The sequence below is a fragment of the Muntiacus reevesi genome, chromosome 2 (assembly GCF_963930625.1).
Source record: "Muntiacus reevesi chromosome 2, mMunRee1.1, whole genome shotgun sequence".
Classification (NCBI taxonomy): domain Eukaryota; kingdom Metazoa; phylum Chordata; class Mammalia; order Artiodactyla; family Cervidae; genus Muntiacus; species Muntiacus reevesi.
The window spans coordinates 211241148-211256996 of NC_089250.1; the positions used below are offsets into that span (position 1 = coordinate 211241148).

Genomic DNA, 15849 nt, shown 5'->3' on the forward strand with positions numbered 1-15849 from the left:
ATTCCTACCCTAAAGACAGGTTCGTCTGTACCATTTTTCTAGATTCCATATATATATGCGTTAATATACGATATATTTTTCTTCTTCACGCACTTCACTCTGTGTCCAGATGAGCATTTTAACGGAACATCCAGGAGCTGATGAGGATGAGAGGGGTGGGGGCTGCTGTGACAGACAGGGACTCCAGGAGGCCTGAACTGAGACAGAGGCAGGGGCTGGAGGGGACAGAGAGGGGACAGATGCTAAGCAGGTGGCAAACAGCGGTGGGGGGTGGGAGGAGGTGGGGTGGGGAGGGCTAAGGAAAGGATGGCGGGAGGCAGGAGAGTCAACGCCGGGAGGGACCTGGGAGGAGGGAGGGGCTGGGGTGAGGAGGGGGGCACTCATTTGGGGACACGCTCGCTAGGTGTGAAGTGACGAGGGTCTGGGGCACGCACCCGGTGTGCAGGGTCAGGGGCTGGAGGGGAAGAAAGGGACCCCGGGCACTGAGCTGAGGGCACCCGATGACAGCAGGGTGTTGAGCAGGCCAGCTTTCGAGGAGACATGTGGGGCCTCCCCAGTCCGGCAGGGAGATGCAAATCCAAGCTGCCAGGAGATCCTGTTTCCCACCCAATCAGATGGGCGCAAAGTCAAAGAGCCAGGTGATACCAAGTTACTGGAAAGGCTCAGGGTAGGGCTCACCAGTGGGCACTGGGACGGAGGGGGGGCAGGGAGCCGTGTGGGTGCAGAGGAGATCCAATCACGGACCTTGGCCGAGCGTCCAGGAGGCACCTCCGTGGTGCGGACCCACAGCGCCCCCAGCAAATGTGGCTTGAGGGATGGGACTCGGGCGGGGCAAGTTGGGGCTTCATATCTATTTTTTTTAATGCAGGAGGCCTGAGTTCGATCCTTGGGTTGAAAAGATCCCCTGGAGAAGGGAATGGCTACCCACTCCAGTATTCTTGCCTGGAGAATCCCCATGAACAGAGGAGCCTGGTGGGCTACAGTCTGTAGGGTTGCAAAGAGTCGGACATGACTGAGAAAGTAACACTTTAACTTTTCATTATTTATTTGGCTGAGCTGGGTCTTTGATGCAGCACTCTCAGTCTTCAATTTTCCTTGTGGCATGCGGGATCTTTTTAGCTGAGGCATGTGGGACCTAGTTCCCTGACCAGAGATCGAACTTGGGCCTCCCTGCATTGGGGAGTGCAGAGTCTTAGCCACTGGACCACCACACACAATTCCTGCTTCATTAGTATTTGTAAGATTTGCTTCTTTCAGTCCTGCATGCTGTACATGGGAGTTCACTGTGCCCTGTCTATTCTTTTGAGTGCTAAAAATATTTCAAAACATTAAAAATTTATTTTTATTTATATTTAGGTTGCCTGGTGAGGCATGCAGGATTTCGTTCCCCAGCCCGGGATCAAACCCGTGGCCCCTGCAATAAAAGTGTGGATTCTTAACCACTGGTCTGCTAGGGAAATCCCTCAAAATACTTTTTAAATTAAAAAAAAAAATTTTTCTTTAAAGATAGACACAAGGAGAGAGGGAGAGAAAACACTTTCCACCCCCTCATGCACACCCACCAAGAGGAATGGGGGGCAGGTCCCAAACAGAGTGAACCCAAGGTGCTAACCCCAGGCTCCAAATGGTGGGCCCTTATACAAGCATGGTATGAGTGCCCCCAGCCCTGCCCCAACACTCCAACACACACCTGCACTAGAACCCCAGTGCTACCAAACCCCCAAATCCAGTGTGACCACCACCCCCATGAGCCTCCACCCAGCCAGTACCCGTCCCATCCAGCTGGGGAAGGAGGCCCATTTGTTTGCACGTGACTGAGGCTCGGGAAATTCCAGCCAGTGGTGAAGCTGGAATCCCCATGGTCAAGTGGAGAGTGAGGCACCCTCCCTGCGAGTCCTGCCAGCTCACAGCAGCCGCCCCTGAAGCCCGGGAGGGCCGGGGAGGTGGAGGCTGTCTGCCTGTGCCCCCCACCCCACACCCATCACCCGGTCGGCGGGGACCACAGCCCAACACTCACACGGCCGCCAGCCAACGGCAGGACACTCCAGGAAGGACGGGGCAGTGGTGGGCCCCGTCTGGGGTCCAAGTCGCCCTGGGGATGCCTGGCAGCCATTCAAAACGTGCGGAAGGAACCCGGCCCAAGCCTCACAGCTGCGCTAGGGTGGGAACCCAGGCTAAACCAGCTGATGAGGCTTCAAGGAGTGGGGAGAGAGGACGAAGCTGGGGAGATGACAGGGCAGGCACACCCACAGGACCTAAGAGCCCTGGTCGACTCCCCGTCTCCCTGGTACCTGCAGGGGGAGACACAAGCAGGGGCTGAGTTTAGAAGGCCGGGATGTGGTCCCACCTGCTTACCATCCTGCCATCCTCACAGCCCCTGAACTTGGGGCTGCAATTCTTAATTTGTAAGTCAGTATCTTCCTTGTCCTGCCCACTACCAGGGCGACTACAGAGCTCTGGGAACAGCCAGCCTGTCAGTCCTCTCTGAGCTGGACAGACTGGGGTGTGGCCATCTTCCCTTGGGCTTGGAGTTCAGATCCTGTCTCCCAGCAAAGGGGATCAGGGCTTCCCCTCCCTCCCCTGCCAGTCCAGTGAGGGGAAGGAATGTGGATATACTTCCCTGCATTACACACACACACACCCGCAGCTGGCAAGCTCAGAACCAGGGCACAGCCATGGCCCCAGAACCCCAACCCTAGCTGTGTGGCCACGCCCCCAGACTCAGTGACCAGACAGCTTGGATCCTCCCGCCACTGGTCTGGGACACTGGGCAGGCATTAGCCTGACTCTGCTGGATGGGGTCCCCCATCAGGCCCAAAGAGAAGGGCTAGTTGCCCCCTGACCCACCTTTATTCCCATTTCACGGGATGGGAAAACTGAGGCCCAGGGCAGAAATGTGAAGTGAACAGGACAGTAACAGACAACTGCCCAAATGAAGAAGAGCTGTGCTGGGCAAAAAGGTCCTTGAGATAAGACAGAATTGAGTCATGGGGGAGGGCAGGGCTGCCGAGGTCACCCAGCCATCAGAGCAACAGGAAGGAATGGGCTCTGGTATCCTGCCTCCCCGGCCAGGATGCTGATCCAGTCATCTTTCACTCCTGCCTCCTTCCCTTCTGGTTTCCATGGCAGCTCCATCTAACCCGTCCAGGCCAGGGCAGCTGCAGGAGAGCCATCCATCTCCTGGGTTATCCTCCCCAACCCAGCGTGCTGGGCCTCCTCCCTGGTGTTGGGATTTGCACAAGCAACTCAAAAAGACCCTTGAGCAAAAGGAGAGTCTTTACAGTAAGTGGTGCTGGATCAAATGGATAGCCAAGAGGGAAAAAAAAAACAACCAAAAAACCCCATGATCCTTTCTGTGACTGGCAGAATAATGGCTTCACCCTGGTCCTTGTGAATATTTCAGTTTACGTGGCAAAAGGGAATTAATGCTGCAGATAGAACTAAGCTGCTAATCAGCTGACCTGAGAGGAAAAGATTATTCTGAATGATCCAGGCAGACTCAATGTAATCACGAGGGTCCTTATAGGTGGAAAGGGGAGGCAGGAGAGACAGAGGCAGAGAGATGACTGCCTGCAAAGGACCTGGTCCGACATTGCTGCCTTTGAGGATGTAGGCAGGGGCTGACAGCCAAAGAATGCAAGTGGCCTCTAAGAAGCTGGAAAAGGTTTCCAGAAACAGATTTTTCCTTAGAATTCCTAGAAGGAATGAAGCCCTGCTGACATCCTGATTTCAGCCTGGTGAGATCCATGTCAGACTTCTGACCTCCAGAAGTGTAAGATAATACATCTGTGTTGTTTTAAACCACTGAGTTTGTGGTCATTTGTTATAAGAGCCACAGGAAACTAATATGCTTGCTTCACATCATACACGACAATCAGCTCCAGACAGAGGGCAGGATCTGAACGTGAAAGGTAAAACAATACAGTTTTTAGAAGACATGAAAGAGGATCTGCCTACCGCTGGAGTAAGGCAGAGATTTCTACACAGGAAGTGCTGAAAGGGAAGAGATGGACAAACTGGACAATATGCTTCTGTGACTCAAATGATACCACTGGCGTTGGGGGGAAGGAGAGAGACAGAATGAATTTGTAATTCCTGTATTCTGCAAAGGATTCCTATTCAAAAGATGGAAAAAATTCATCAAATCAAGTGAGAAAAAACTCAACAAGACTTGACCAAGCACTTCACCCCAGAAAAGGGTATTTGAATGACCAATAAACAGATGAAAAGAAGTTCACCTTCATTAGTCGCCGTGACAACACTACATCCACTGGAATGTATAAAAAGGAAGCATGGACCCCAAGTGTTGGTGAGGATGTGGAATATCCAGAATGCTCATGCACTGCTAGCACAAGTGGAAATTGGTGTTAAGAAAATGCGGAAAACAGTCTGGAGTTACACACCGCAGCTGAGCGTGACCCAGCAATCCCACTCCTAGCTATGTGTGAATGTGTGCTCAGTTACTTAAGTCATGTCTGACTCTTTGCAACCCCAGGACTGTAGCCTGCCAGGCTCCTCTGTCCATGGGAATTCTCCAGGCAAGAAACTAGAGTGGGTTGTCACGCCCTCTACTAAGGGATCTTCCCGACCCAGGGATCGAACCGGCATCTCTCATGTGTCCTGCGTTGGCACTTTACCACTAGAGCTACCCGAGAAGCCCATTCCGAGGTACGTCGCCACAGAAAAGTGTACGTACATGCACCAGGAGACAGGGACTATTCCTAATATTCCCGAACTGAAAATAACCCAAATATACATCACCGTCAGAGTGAGTAAATAAGTGGTTGTTTACTCACACAACGGAATGAAGCACAGCAATGAGAATGAGCGAACTACAAATACATGCAACAATATGTGTGAACCTTGTGAATCTCGAGTGAAAGAGGGCAGCTGTGGAAGTGCTTAAAGTTTGATTGTATGCTTCCGTTTATAAGGAAGGTCAGGAAAAAAAAAAAGGAAGGTCAGGGATTTCCCTGCTGGTCCAGGGGTTAAGAATCCCCCTTGCAATGCAGGAAGCACCAGTTCGAACTCTGGTCCGGGAAGATCCCACATACTGCATGGAAACTGAGCTTGTGAGCCGCAACTACGGAAGCCTGCATGCTCTAGGGCCCGTGCTCTGCAAAAGAGGCCGCTGCAATGAGAAATCCACGCGCCACGACTAGAGAGTAGCCCCCGCTCGCCGCCACAACTAGAGAAAGCCCGCACACAGCAAACGGAGACCCAGTGTAGCCAAAAATAAATAAATAAAGTTTTTAAAAAGAAGTTCAAAGGCAGGCAAAAATGTATTGATGGTGCCAGAAATCGGGGAAGGGGTCACCCTTGGGTCAGGGGTGTAGACCGGAAGGAAAAACAAGAGGGGCTCTGGGGGAGCTAGCAGGTTCTGATTCTGGATTTGAGTGCTACACAGGTATTTCAGTTTGAGGAAATTGAACAAAATACTACACTCATGATACACACACTTGTCCGTATGGACGCTGTACTTCAACAAAAAGGCTTTTGTTGTTTTCTTCAATTCCCTGGGCTTGGGGCGAGTGGCAGCAGGAGTGGAGGAGGCAGGGCAGGCCCAGATCATCACACCAGGTGTGGTCCCTACTGCTCTGGGGCCTCCCCCACCCTACGGATGACCCCAGCCAGGACCTAACCATCTGGACCCACTGACGCATCTGACTCTCCCAAGGGCCTGTGGACTGCTGAGAGGCAGGCTCAGGCCCCACGGGGCTCCAGCTCCCAGGACCTGGCACCGAGGGTTTCTGTGCTCAACAGCCTTCCAGCACCAGCTTTCTTCCCTAAAGAAGGCACGCTGACTCCCATCCCAGCATCCTCTCACTCCCAGGCCTTCCCCTGTAGGCAGTGGGTAGGGGGAGGCTGAGCCCGCTGTCAGAGCCTGGCTCCTCACCCACACGAGAGGAGGGGACACCAATCAGGGCCCACGATGAACGGCCAGGATGTGGGTGGCGTGGAGAAGGGATGAACCAGCCAGAGGTCCATGGGTACTACTTACACCTCTGAAGGGCCAGCCAGGCCTGCTGATGGGGGGTGGGGGGCGGTGCAAAGAACGGGGGAGGTGGGGCAGAATTTAGTGGCCCCAGAGGTGAGGTCAGTGACTAACAAGCCCTCAAAGTCTGTATTTTCTTTTATTGCTTCCAGGAAGGCCCTCCCCATCAAGGCCCCCCCAGTCACCAAATTCTGGCGGAATATCACCAACGTCCAGGCACAGCCACGCACAGTCTGTCACATCTCCAGGCCTTTGCACACTCTGTTCCTTCTGCTAGAATCCCTTCCTCTCATCCACTGGCAAGATCCCTGGCCTCTCTCACTGAGAACAGCTTTAAGGGCAGGTTCTTAGAATATCTTGTTTGTTGTAGGCTCTTGGTACCTAGGACAGCGCCCAACCCACAGGGGAGCTCAAAAGATGTTTAAGGAATACATGAACGAATTAAACGCCCTCCTCTGCCTCCATCAGCTTCCCAGGTGGCACTAGTGGTGAAGAACCCACCTGCCACTGCAAGAGACGTAAGAGATGCAGGTTCCATCCCTGGGTCGGGAAGATCTCCTGGAGGAGGGCATGACCACCCACTCCAGTATTCTTGCCTGGAGAATCCCATGGACAGAGGAGCCCGGTGGGCTATGGTCCATAGGGCTGCAAAGAGTTGGACACGGCTGAAGTGACTTAGCATGCACACGTGCACGCCTCCAACATCCTTCTCATGTTGAGTTGGAGGCCCATGGCAGCTTGTTACACCCTATGGCCACACTCACTGGCCAGCTTGGAGTGATCTCCAGAGAGAGGAGTAACTCAACATTCCGACCAACTCACATTCTTCTAGAATCCCAGAGCCAAGCACACCTGGCACACAGCCACTGCTCACCAGTGAGTCCAACAAGCAAAGAATCAGGTAGTGAGCCCCCTGTCACTGGGGGTAATCAAGCAGAGACTGAAGCCTACTCTCAGAATACCAGTTTCTGCTGCCCTGACAGGCTCTTGTGAGCTGGCATGGCTATTATCACTGTCAAAAACAACATGAACCAGAACTTGCTGAGCATCTCCCCCAGTCCAGGGCTGGGCCACCGCAGCTGTTCTCTGCACTGTGAACCTGGGTGGTGTGCTGGGTGCAGGAGTCCAGGTGGGCTGGGGCTCTATCCCCCACCAAGCTGTTTTGGTCCAAGGAATCACAGACCTGTAACATTCATTCTGCTACAGGCACGTCTAAGTCCTTTATAGATATCAACCTGTGCAGAGCAAGCCTGTGCAGAAGATGCTGTCATGAGTTCCACTTACTAGCCGGGAAACTGCAGCCAAGAGCCAACAGGTCGTTTGCTGGGGATGATATAACTGAGCAGTGGCAGGTGAGATTCCCACTCAGGTCCCCTGGCTGTAGAGTTCACACTCTTAAACACTGCTCTTTTTATAAACTTATTTATTTGGGGCCATGCTGCACAGCATGTGGGATCTTCATTCCCCAACCAGGGATCGAACTTGTGCCCCCTTCACTGGAAGCATGGAGTCTTAACCACTGGACCACCAGGGAAGTCCCCCTTAACCACTGCTCTTTACTTCCTCAGAACTGAGACCAACGCTCCTCCAGGCACTGGGTTGGGAGAACAAGGGCACAGTTTGAAGCAGGAGGTCAGGAGGGCGCCCCACGGCCCTGGGTGCTGAGACCACAGTCCACAGTGTGTCTGCCAGCTCCCTCCTGCTTCCGGCCTGTTTCCTGGGCCCCTTCCACCCAGCGCCCTGAGCTCCAGCTTCCCTGAGCTTCTCCCTGCTCCTGAAGACACCCCAGTCAGTTGCCTGCTATGCCGGAATGTTCTCACCCCTCTCCCGTGCACGTGCTAAGTCGCTTTAGTCGTGTCCGACTCTGTGCGGCCCTATAGACTATAGCCTGCCGGGCTCCTCTGTCCGTGGGATTCTCCAGGCAAGAATACTGGAGTGGGTTGCCATTCCCTCCTCCAGAGGATCTTCCCAACCCAGGGATTGAACCCGCATCTCTTATGCCTCCTGCGCTGGAGGTGAGCTCTTTACCACTAGTGCCACCTGGGAAGCCCTTCACCCCTCTTCCATCCTTTAGCCAAGTCCTGGGGCCCAGCAGGTGTGTCCGGAGCTCTCTGCACACCCCTGTATCACAGACTCCCTGGCATCCTCGCAGGATGAGGATTCTCCAGCAGGGGCCAGTTGGGCTCCTGGTTCCTGGGGTCTCACCCCTTCCCCTAGAGCCCATGAGGCCCTCGTGGAGGGGACTGGCTGTGAGCATCAGCCCCAGCTCTCGGCTCCCCTGCAGTGCTGCTCAGAAGCCTCCGGGAGGAGGGTTATTAAGATCACAAGGTGGCTGCAGTCCTCCCTTCCCTCTGCCAGGGACCCCCTCCCAGGACCTGCTGCCCCTCACTCAGGCTTTCATGTTATATATAGCAGGGGCTTACACAAGATAATGTGACAATGCAAAGCCACTCCAAACTCTTTATGGCCCCTGGATCTGGCTCCTAGAAAGCTGGGTCAAATTACTACCAATAGAAGGTGCCGCAGCCCCTAAAGCTTCACCTGATGTTTGCTAACCCGGGCTCCCCCTGCCCCGATTGTCTCACGTCTTTTCCATCTTGTTAGACTGCGTTTATCTTTGTCAATCACCTCCAGTCCTTTCTGGAATTGAACAAAGACCACAGGAGACCCTTCTGGGCATCTCCTCTCCTCCGCTCTGTGTTCCCAGGGCCCAGTGCAGCCCTCGGTCAGAGAGAAGCTGAATACGGGCTGAGCAAGCGAACCTACAAGCAGATGAACTTAGGCAGGGAACAGTCTATAGCAGAAGAAGGAACAGCAGGAGCGAAATCAGGATATCTGCCACGCATGTGTGTGTATGCCAAGTCGCTTCAGTCGAGTCCTACTCTTTGCGATCCTATGGGCTGTAGCCCGCCAGGCTCCTCTGTCCATGGGACTCTCCAGGCAAGAATACTGGAGTGGGTGGTCATGCCCTCCTCCAGGAGATCTTCCCGACCCAGGGATGGAACCTGCATCTCTTATGTCTCCTGCATTGGCAGGCGGGTTCTTTACCACTAGTTCCACCTGGGAAGCCCCCAAAATCAGGATACAAGGTAGCAAAAAAAAAATCAGAAAACACCTAATGTCATTTCCTCCTTCATCGCAGGAAGGGTCCTACAACCAGATGCCCGACCTCATAGTGGGCCTGGAATGGTGGGCTCCATACTGAGCCCCCAGGCCGGATACTCAATAACCCTCTGCCCCCAAACTTCTCCTTCACTTTTCTCTCTCTGTGCCCCTCAGGAAGGCGCTCCTTATCGACCCCGAATCTGCCCATCCTTCAGGACACAGTGCAGTTCTGTTTCCCCCAGAAAGCCCCCTCGGCCATCCCACCCACGCCGTGCCCTGCCTCCGAGTCACCTTCGGGGACTTGAACCATTCTCGGGGGCAATGACCCCATTGAGCATGGAGGCTCTTCTACTCTGGCCTTAAAAATGTTCCGTAAAGGTACTAATGTCATTTATACTTTCAGGAAGCGGGCTTACATCTTCCTGATTTGGCAAACGCCTCTTGAAGGCGGGCTCTGAAACTAAGGTGCATTCTGCTCCCTCCACGCTGAGGGGCTGGCTTCCGCTCAGCCATCACCCACTCCCACCCACCACGCTGGATGCTGGAGAGTGAGGCTGGGGCACCCGGGAGGGGAGCTGAGGCCAGGCTGGGGGCAAGGAGGAGCAGATCAGTCCTGCATCACCTCCTTTAGGGACAAGAGATTGGAAAAACAGGCCCTCATCGTGAGCCCCAAATTTCCCCTCCCCCGGTGAAAAGACCAAAAAGGCGAAGATGGAAGTGAATGAGGGGCGAGCATCTCTCTGGGATGCGGCTGGAGTCAGAGGTACGTTCCAGGGTCAAAGCCAGGGCACTCCGTGAAGTCAGCAGCCAGTAAGCGGACGGACCTGGCCCCAAACTCAAGCCTTGTTAATCAAAACCACCTGCTATGCTCTACTTTCTATTCAGAGGGGAAATGTTTCATTATCATTCTGAAGCACTTCCTCTGAAAACAGGAGCTCTGTGTTACTGTTTCTGTAGGCCCGGCAAGGAAAGGAGAGGTGGGATGGGGTGGGTCCCCTGCTGGCACCCCCCCCCCCCCCCCGCCCCGACCCCAGTTCCCTGGTGCTGAAGGGGAGCCGGTCCTGGGCCCCAAGCCCGGGTGGGGAGGCCTGCAGTGGGCTCCCAGGGATGGCGAGCCCCCACTCCCCATCCTCCTGCAGCCCACACACCCCACATCATAGCCCCATACCAGCTGTGCCCAGCCCTGCCCCCCACCAGCAGACCCAGAGACGGCGCGGCCTGCCCTCCAGCAGCCCAGCAGATGGGGTGGGCGCCCTCACCCAAGATGGGCCCACCTGGGTCTTCCGTACCCAGAGACTGAGGGGAGCGCCCCCTGGGTGGTCCTGTGGCCTCCAGCTGAAGCCACCATTCAGGGCAGCCACGCCAGCAACTCCAGCAACTCAGAGAGAGGAGCCGTGACAGAGGCACCAGGAGAAGACATCAAATGAAATCCAGAGAGAGGAAGGCCGGAGGAGGGGCTGCCTGCCGGCTTCCCAGGTCCTGGGGGAGCCAGGCCGCCTGCAATTGTTTCCTGCAAAGTTCCTCTCCTCTCAACTCCCCTTTCACTTAACCTAATTGGAGGCGGTCCCTGTTCACAGCGACAGAATAATCCAAAGAGAGGTGTCCGGGGCCCTCCCCCTTCTACCAGCTCAAGGCCAGGCCTGCCCATCAAGCCCAGGTCACTAGACAGTTTATAAAAGGTGAGGCCCTGGGTATATAAAAGGTAGGGCCCCACCAGTTGGGAGCGGGCTCTGAGAGCCAAAGAGGGTCTGGACTTTGAACTTGAGCCCTCGGGATGGAGGTGTCTGAGGAAGTCATGGCCAAAAACCTTGCTTTCAGGAAGTGAACCAGATAGGTGGGCGGGTGGGGTGGTGGAAGGAAGTTATGTCATCCAGGCACACCGCAGGTGCTCAATAAATGCACGGAGGGACTTCCCTGGTGGTCCAGTGGCTAAGACTCCAAGCTGCCAATGCAGAGGGTTCGGGTTTGATCCCTGGTCAGGGAACTAAAGAGCTTGCACGCTGAAACTAAGACCCGGAGCAGCAAAATAAATAAATAAATGTTAATCCGTGGAGGGCAAACAGGGAAACCTCTCCTTGTCTTGAATTCCTCATCCATAAAATGTAAGCAATGCTATCAAGATATCTACAAACTAAGACACACATTCAAAGAGCTTAAAACAGTTCCTGGCAGAGTAAGCACTCAGTATGCATTGTTGTTGCTGTTTTTTAACCTAAACAAAGGCTGACATTCTCCCCAAAGACCACTAGGCAGGTGCTTTGGTCTGAAGGTGACCTCCCTCCTCCAGTTTCATAAGTTGAAATCCTATCCCCTAGGGAGACAGTGTTAGGAGGTGGGGCCTTTGGGGTGATTAGGTCAGGAGGGTGGAGCGCTCATGAATGGGATTAGTGCCCTTGTAAAAGACCCCACAAAGCTCCGAGCCCCTCTACAGATTGAGAACACAAAAATAAGTGCAACTCGGAAAAGGGTCCTCACCCAAACCATACTGACACGTGGATCTCAGCCTTCCAGCCTCCAGAGATGTGAGAAGTAAATGGTCTGTTTAAAGCCACCTAGTCTGCAGTCGTTTGTTAGAACCGCTCAGACTAAGATAACAGGGAACCAGGAGCGTCAAGAATACAGCTTCTCTCCTCTGCGCGCTGAAGCAGAGGTGGGGAGAGATGGCACCAAGAAGGCAGGATCGATCTTTAGGGTGGCAGCTCTAGGGACAGAAGGGTCAAGAGGAAACCGTCCCCCACCTTGTGGGCCGGAGCAGAGGGAGCAAGAATGGCATCACCAAGGGAGGCTGGACCATAACAGAGAACAGCCCAGGGAGGAGGCTGCGCTGAGGCAGAGAACAGCAGGGCCTGGGGTGAGGCTAACTGGCAGGACTGCCTGACAGTGGACAAACAGCTGGGGAGAGGACGGGCCGGGCCACTCGTGGGTGTAGATGGAGGCTGAAGGGCCACCCTGACAGCAGTGACAGCAAACACCAGGCATTCTCTCCACTGCAGTACACACGCTTCACACACATTTATCTATCCATCCAATTCTCTCAACAGCCCTAAAAGGTAGACACCTTGAGTATCCTCATGCTACAGATGGGGAAACTGAAGCAGAGACAGGTATCACGACTTGTCTGAGGTCACACAACTAGTAAGTGGCAGGGCTGGGCTTTGAACCCAGGCTGTCAGGCTTCAGCAGTCAAATTTAATTGCCAGAGGGGAGAGCAGATACCGAAAAAGGATTGCTGCCTCTGCGAGTGGGTTCCTCACTTGGGACTTCAGGCTCTGGGTACAGAATTCCAGGCACCTCCTTCCCAGCCCGCTGGCTGCACCTGGGGACCCACAGGTGTACAGTCCTGCTTGCTAAGGCTCCCCCCAGGTCTCCTCCGCCAGACTCTTCTGCCTTTGAAACTTCCCTCCAGCCCATCCCCTCCACCAGTCCCACCATCCCTCCCAGGCCAGGACTGCAGATGCCAAGGCATCCTGGGCTCATGGAGAACGGCGTCATGCTCCAGTCACCCAAACCCTTTGCTGCTCTTCTGACCCACCAGCCATCAGGTCTCTTGCCTCTTTTTCTGACTCCCACCCCTTGCCCACGCCATTTCCTCTCCCTTGAGCCCCCGCCTTTGGGATCGTGGCAGCAAACTTCTATGCTGGGCTCTGCCAAGCTTCCTGCTCCACCCCATCCTCCAGGTGTGCTCCCAGCTCCCCCATCACCGTGCTCCACCAAAGCTGCTGGTTTGTGCTCCATGGGGGCAGTGCTGCCCAGGTGACTGCAGCTGGATGAATGAAGGGCTCATTGTTTACGTTACAACTGGTGCGGAGTCTTGCCCCCACGTGGTCCTCCCAGCACCCTCCTCCTCCTCGGCCTGCTATCCCTAGGCCAGCACCATCCCCCATGGGCGTCCCTTGGGCATCTCACAGCAGCGAGGGCAGCGCAAAACTGGACCTCCCACTTCTCACCCAGAAGGGAAGAAGCGGCAAATCAGCGGTTGGGGAATTCGCAGCTGGGTGAGTGACCTCCCCCCAGGTGCCCCCTCTTATCCAGGGTGGGGCTGGGGCTTGCGTGGCAGTGACCAGTGGGCACCCTGCCCCGCCCAGGCCCCGCCTAAAGGACCCAAACGGGCGGGCCCTGGAGGCCCAGCTGTAGCATCCTCGGGGCGGCCAGGGCCCCTCCCCGTAGGGAGGGCAGAAAATGTGCTGCCTCACCAGCCACCAGCGCCAGCCTGGGGAGGGGAGGGGGGGGAGCACCCCTGCGGGAAGACGCCCCACCTCATCCTTCTATTCCCCCTGCGCCATGCACTTTAACCAAGTTTTGCAAAGGGCATTGGCCAAGCGACCACAGTCCGTGGGGCGGGGGCTCCGTGTCCTCCCAGACCCAGGGTCTGGAGGAGAAGGGCCGTGTGGCCGCGCCCACCAGGCTCAGCTCTCCCCATCCCCCGCGCGGGGCCTGGGAGCCCAGAGCCCTGCGGCGCGTCCAGCCGCCCAGCGCTGCCCTTGGAAGGAGCGACTGGCGGCTCCCTAGCATCTGTGCCGAAACCCCGTTAGGGACACCGAGGACGCTGGGGATGCCTCCACCGAGGGGACCGCAGCTCGGAAAGGGTTCCCCAACGCCGGCAGCGCCCCCTCCTCGCTTGCACGCGACGGGGAAGTTGGGGCGGGGGGTGCACCCAGAACGAGCTCCCGCTCACGCCCACCCGCCGGGCCCCGACCCCTTCGGCCTCCCCTCACGCCCCGACGATGCCTCCGGGTCGGCCGCCCGGCTCCGGCCAGGCCCGGGGCTACCGCCGCCTCCCGCAATCCCTCGGTCCTTTGTTGCCCGGCGAGCCCCCTCCCTCGGGGTTCGTCCGGCTGTTCCTACCTTCGCCCCTCCAGCAGCAGGCGGGGCGGCGGGGGCGCCCGACCCCCGTCCTCTCCCGGCGCCGGGGCACCGGCGGGGGCAGAGGATGCTGCGGCCCCCCTCCCCGCGCGCCGCTGCCCACCGCCTGCAGCCCCTCCCGGCGCCGGGGTTCCGCGTTCGCGCTCCGGGTCCGGGCCTCGCGCGCCGCGTGTGCGGCCGGCTGGGCGGCGGCAGGGAAGCGGGGAGGCGCCGAGCCGGGCAGCCCTGGCCGCCGCCTGCGCTCCCGGCGGCGGAGCCCGAGCCGAGCTGAGCGGGAGCGGAGCGAGCGGCCCGGCTCCGGGAGGGAACAAAAGGGGCCGGCGCTGGGGCGGGCGCGGGAGGGCGGGGCCTGGCGCGGCGGGGGTCAGGAGGGCGCTCGCGCGGCCTCGCGTTTCTCAGGCTGCGGCGCCGCGCCGCAAGGGGGCGGGCGGGCGGAAAACGCCCCGGCACCTCGTCCACCGACTCCTAGAGGCGGTCAGTGGCTGGGCGTCCGAGGCCTGCCAGCCCCGCACCTCGGCGCCGGGCACCCATCGGCGCTTCCATCGTGTGTGACGGAAGAGAGCGTCTTTCAGCCTTGCTCGGCTCACGAGGATGTCCCAGACCCCTGAGAGAGGTGGAGAGCTGCGGAGAGGGCTGGGGAGGTTCCTGGAGTTTCCGGGAAGGCTTCACTGGGGAGGTGACGTTTCAAGTGGACAGGATGAGGAGGTGACAGTGTAGCGGAGCTGCAAACTCCAGGTCTTCCTGGACGGTCTTGAGGCCAAAACGGAGGGGGACAAACGGCACAGGAGTCTTGGTGATTTGCTTCCAACGCTTGTTTGGAAACAGTGGTCCCCAGGTACAGATCGAACCCTGCACCATCCTCCCGAGGCAGGAGCTGTCTCCCGGAATATCTGACGGCTGATACAGCTACCCGCCTACCCCTCCACCCCGAGGGGAAGTCAAAAGCAGAGGCTAAGTGGCAGCCGAGGGGTGAGAAGGAGCTGGGTCCCAGCACCCATAGGTGCCTGGCTGTGGTTGGTCTCTGCATTTTGTTCTCCTTTTCTTTTCCCCTCAAGGCGCTAACCTCAATGCCTTTGCCCCTTGCTGGTTCCTTCCCATTTTCTCGGTTTGACAAGACATCTATCCCCTTGAAGCCCACCTTTAATTCACCTCCCCCTTACTGTATGAGAATGTGGGTGTTTGGGGAGGTGTGGCCAGTACAGTAGGACTCTGGGAAGGGCAGGTACCAGGCCCGGGCTTGTTTATATGACCTAAAGCACCCAGTGCAGAGCTTGGCCCAGCATGCCTTTAGAGCATATAATGACATCCTGGAGTTGGGCTTCCCCCATGGCTCAGCCGTAAAGAATTCACCTGTGGTGCTGGAGATGAAGGTTTGATCCCCGGTGGCTCAGATGGTAAGGAGTCTGCCAAAATGCAGGAGACACGGGTTCGATCCCTGGGTCAGGAAGATCCCATGGAGAAGGGAATGGCTACCCATTTCAGAATTCTTGGCTGGAGAATTCCATGGACAGAGGAGCCTGGTTCGCTCCAGTCCATGAGGTCCCAAAGAGTTGGATATGACTGAGCACACACACACACACACTTCCCTCCACTGGAATCCATAATCTTTGAGAAATGAGTTAATTTCTTTAAATATATATATATTTAAAATTTTTTCAGCTGTGCCACATGGCATGCAGGATCTTAGTTACCCAATCAAGAATTGAACCCGTGTCTCCTGCGGTAGGGTCTTTACCACTGGACCACCAAGGAAGTCCTCTTAACCTATTAAACTCAGTTTCCCCATAAATTGATCAATAATAAATTGGGGATAGTGTTTCCCTTCATCTCAGCAAACCGGTCCTGGTATTGATGATGGAGGCTGGAGCATTGGACCAGCCTTGAGA

General features: G+C 56.2%; 2 protein-coding genes across 4 annotated transcripts in view; one reads left to right on the forward strand and one right to left on the reverse strand.

Moving 5' to 3' along the window:
* The window catches only part of CLIP2 (CAP-Gly domain containing linker protein 2), a 107000-nt gene that overhangs the window by 60124 nt on the left and 31027 nt on the right, over positions 1-15849 (reverse strand). Inside the window, exon 1 of one of the 3 annotated variants that reach the window (XM_065924808.1) lies at positions 13946-14293. The exons of 1 other annotated variant lie outside the window; for it this stretch is intronic. The gene's annotated coding sequence lies outside the window, so the exon portion shown is untranslated. Of the gene's footprint in view, positions 1-13945; positions 14294-15849 lie in introns of those variants that run through there. One more of the 3 variants, XM_065924810.1, reaches the window with a different exon arrangement.
* Positions 9812-14571, forward strand: LOC136157399 (basic salivary proline-rich protein 2-like). The gene is made up of 4 exons (XM_065919306.1): positions 9812-9863; positions 12702-12853; positions 12967-13095; positions 13633-14571. Exons 1-4 carry the CDS (start codon positions 9812-9814, stop codon positions 14569-14571), a joined length of 1272 nt encoding a protein of 423 aa, XP_065775378.1.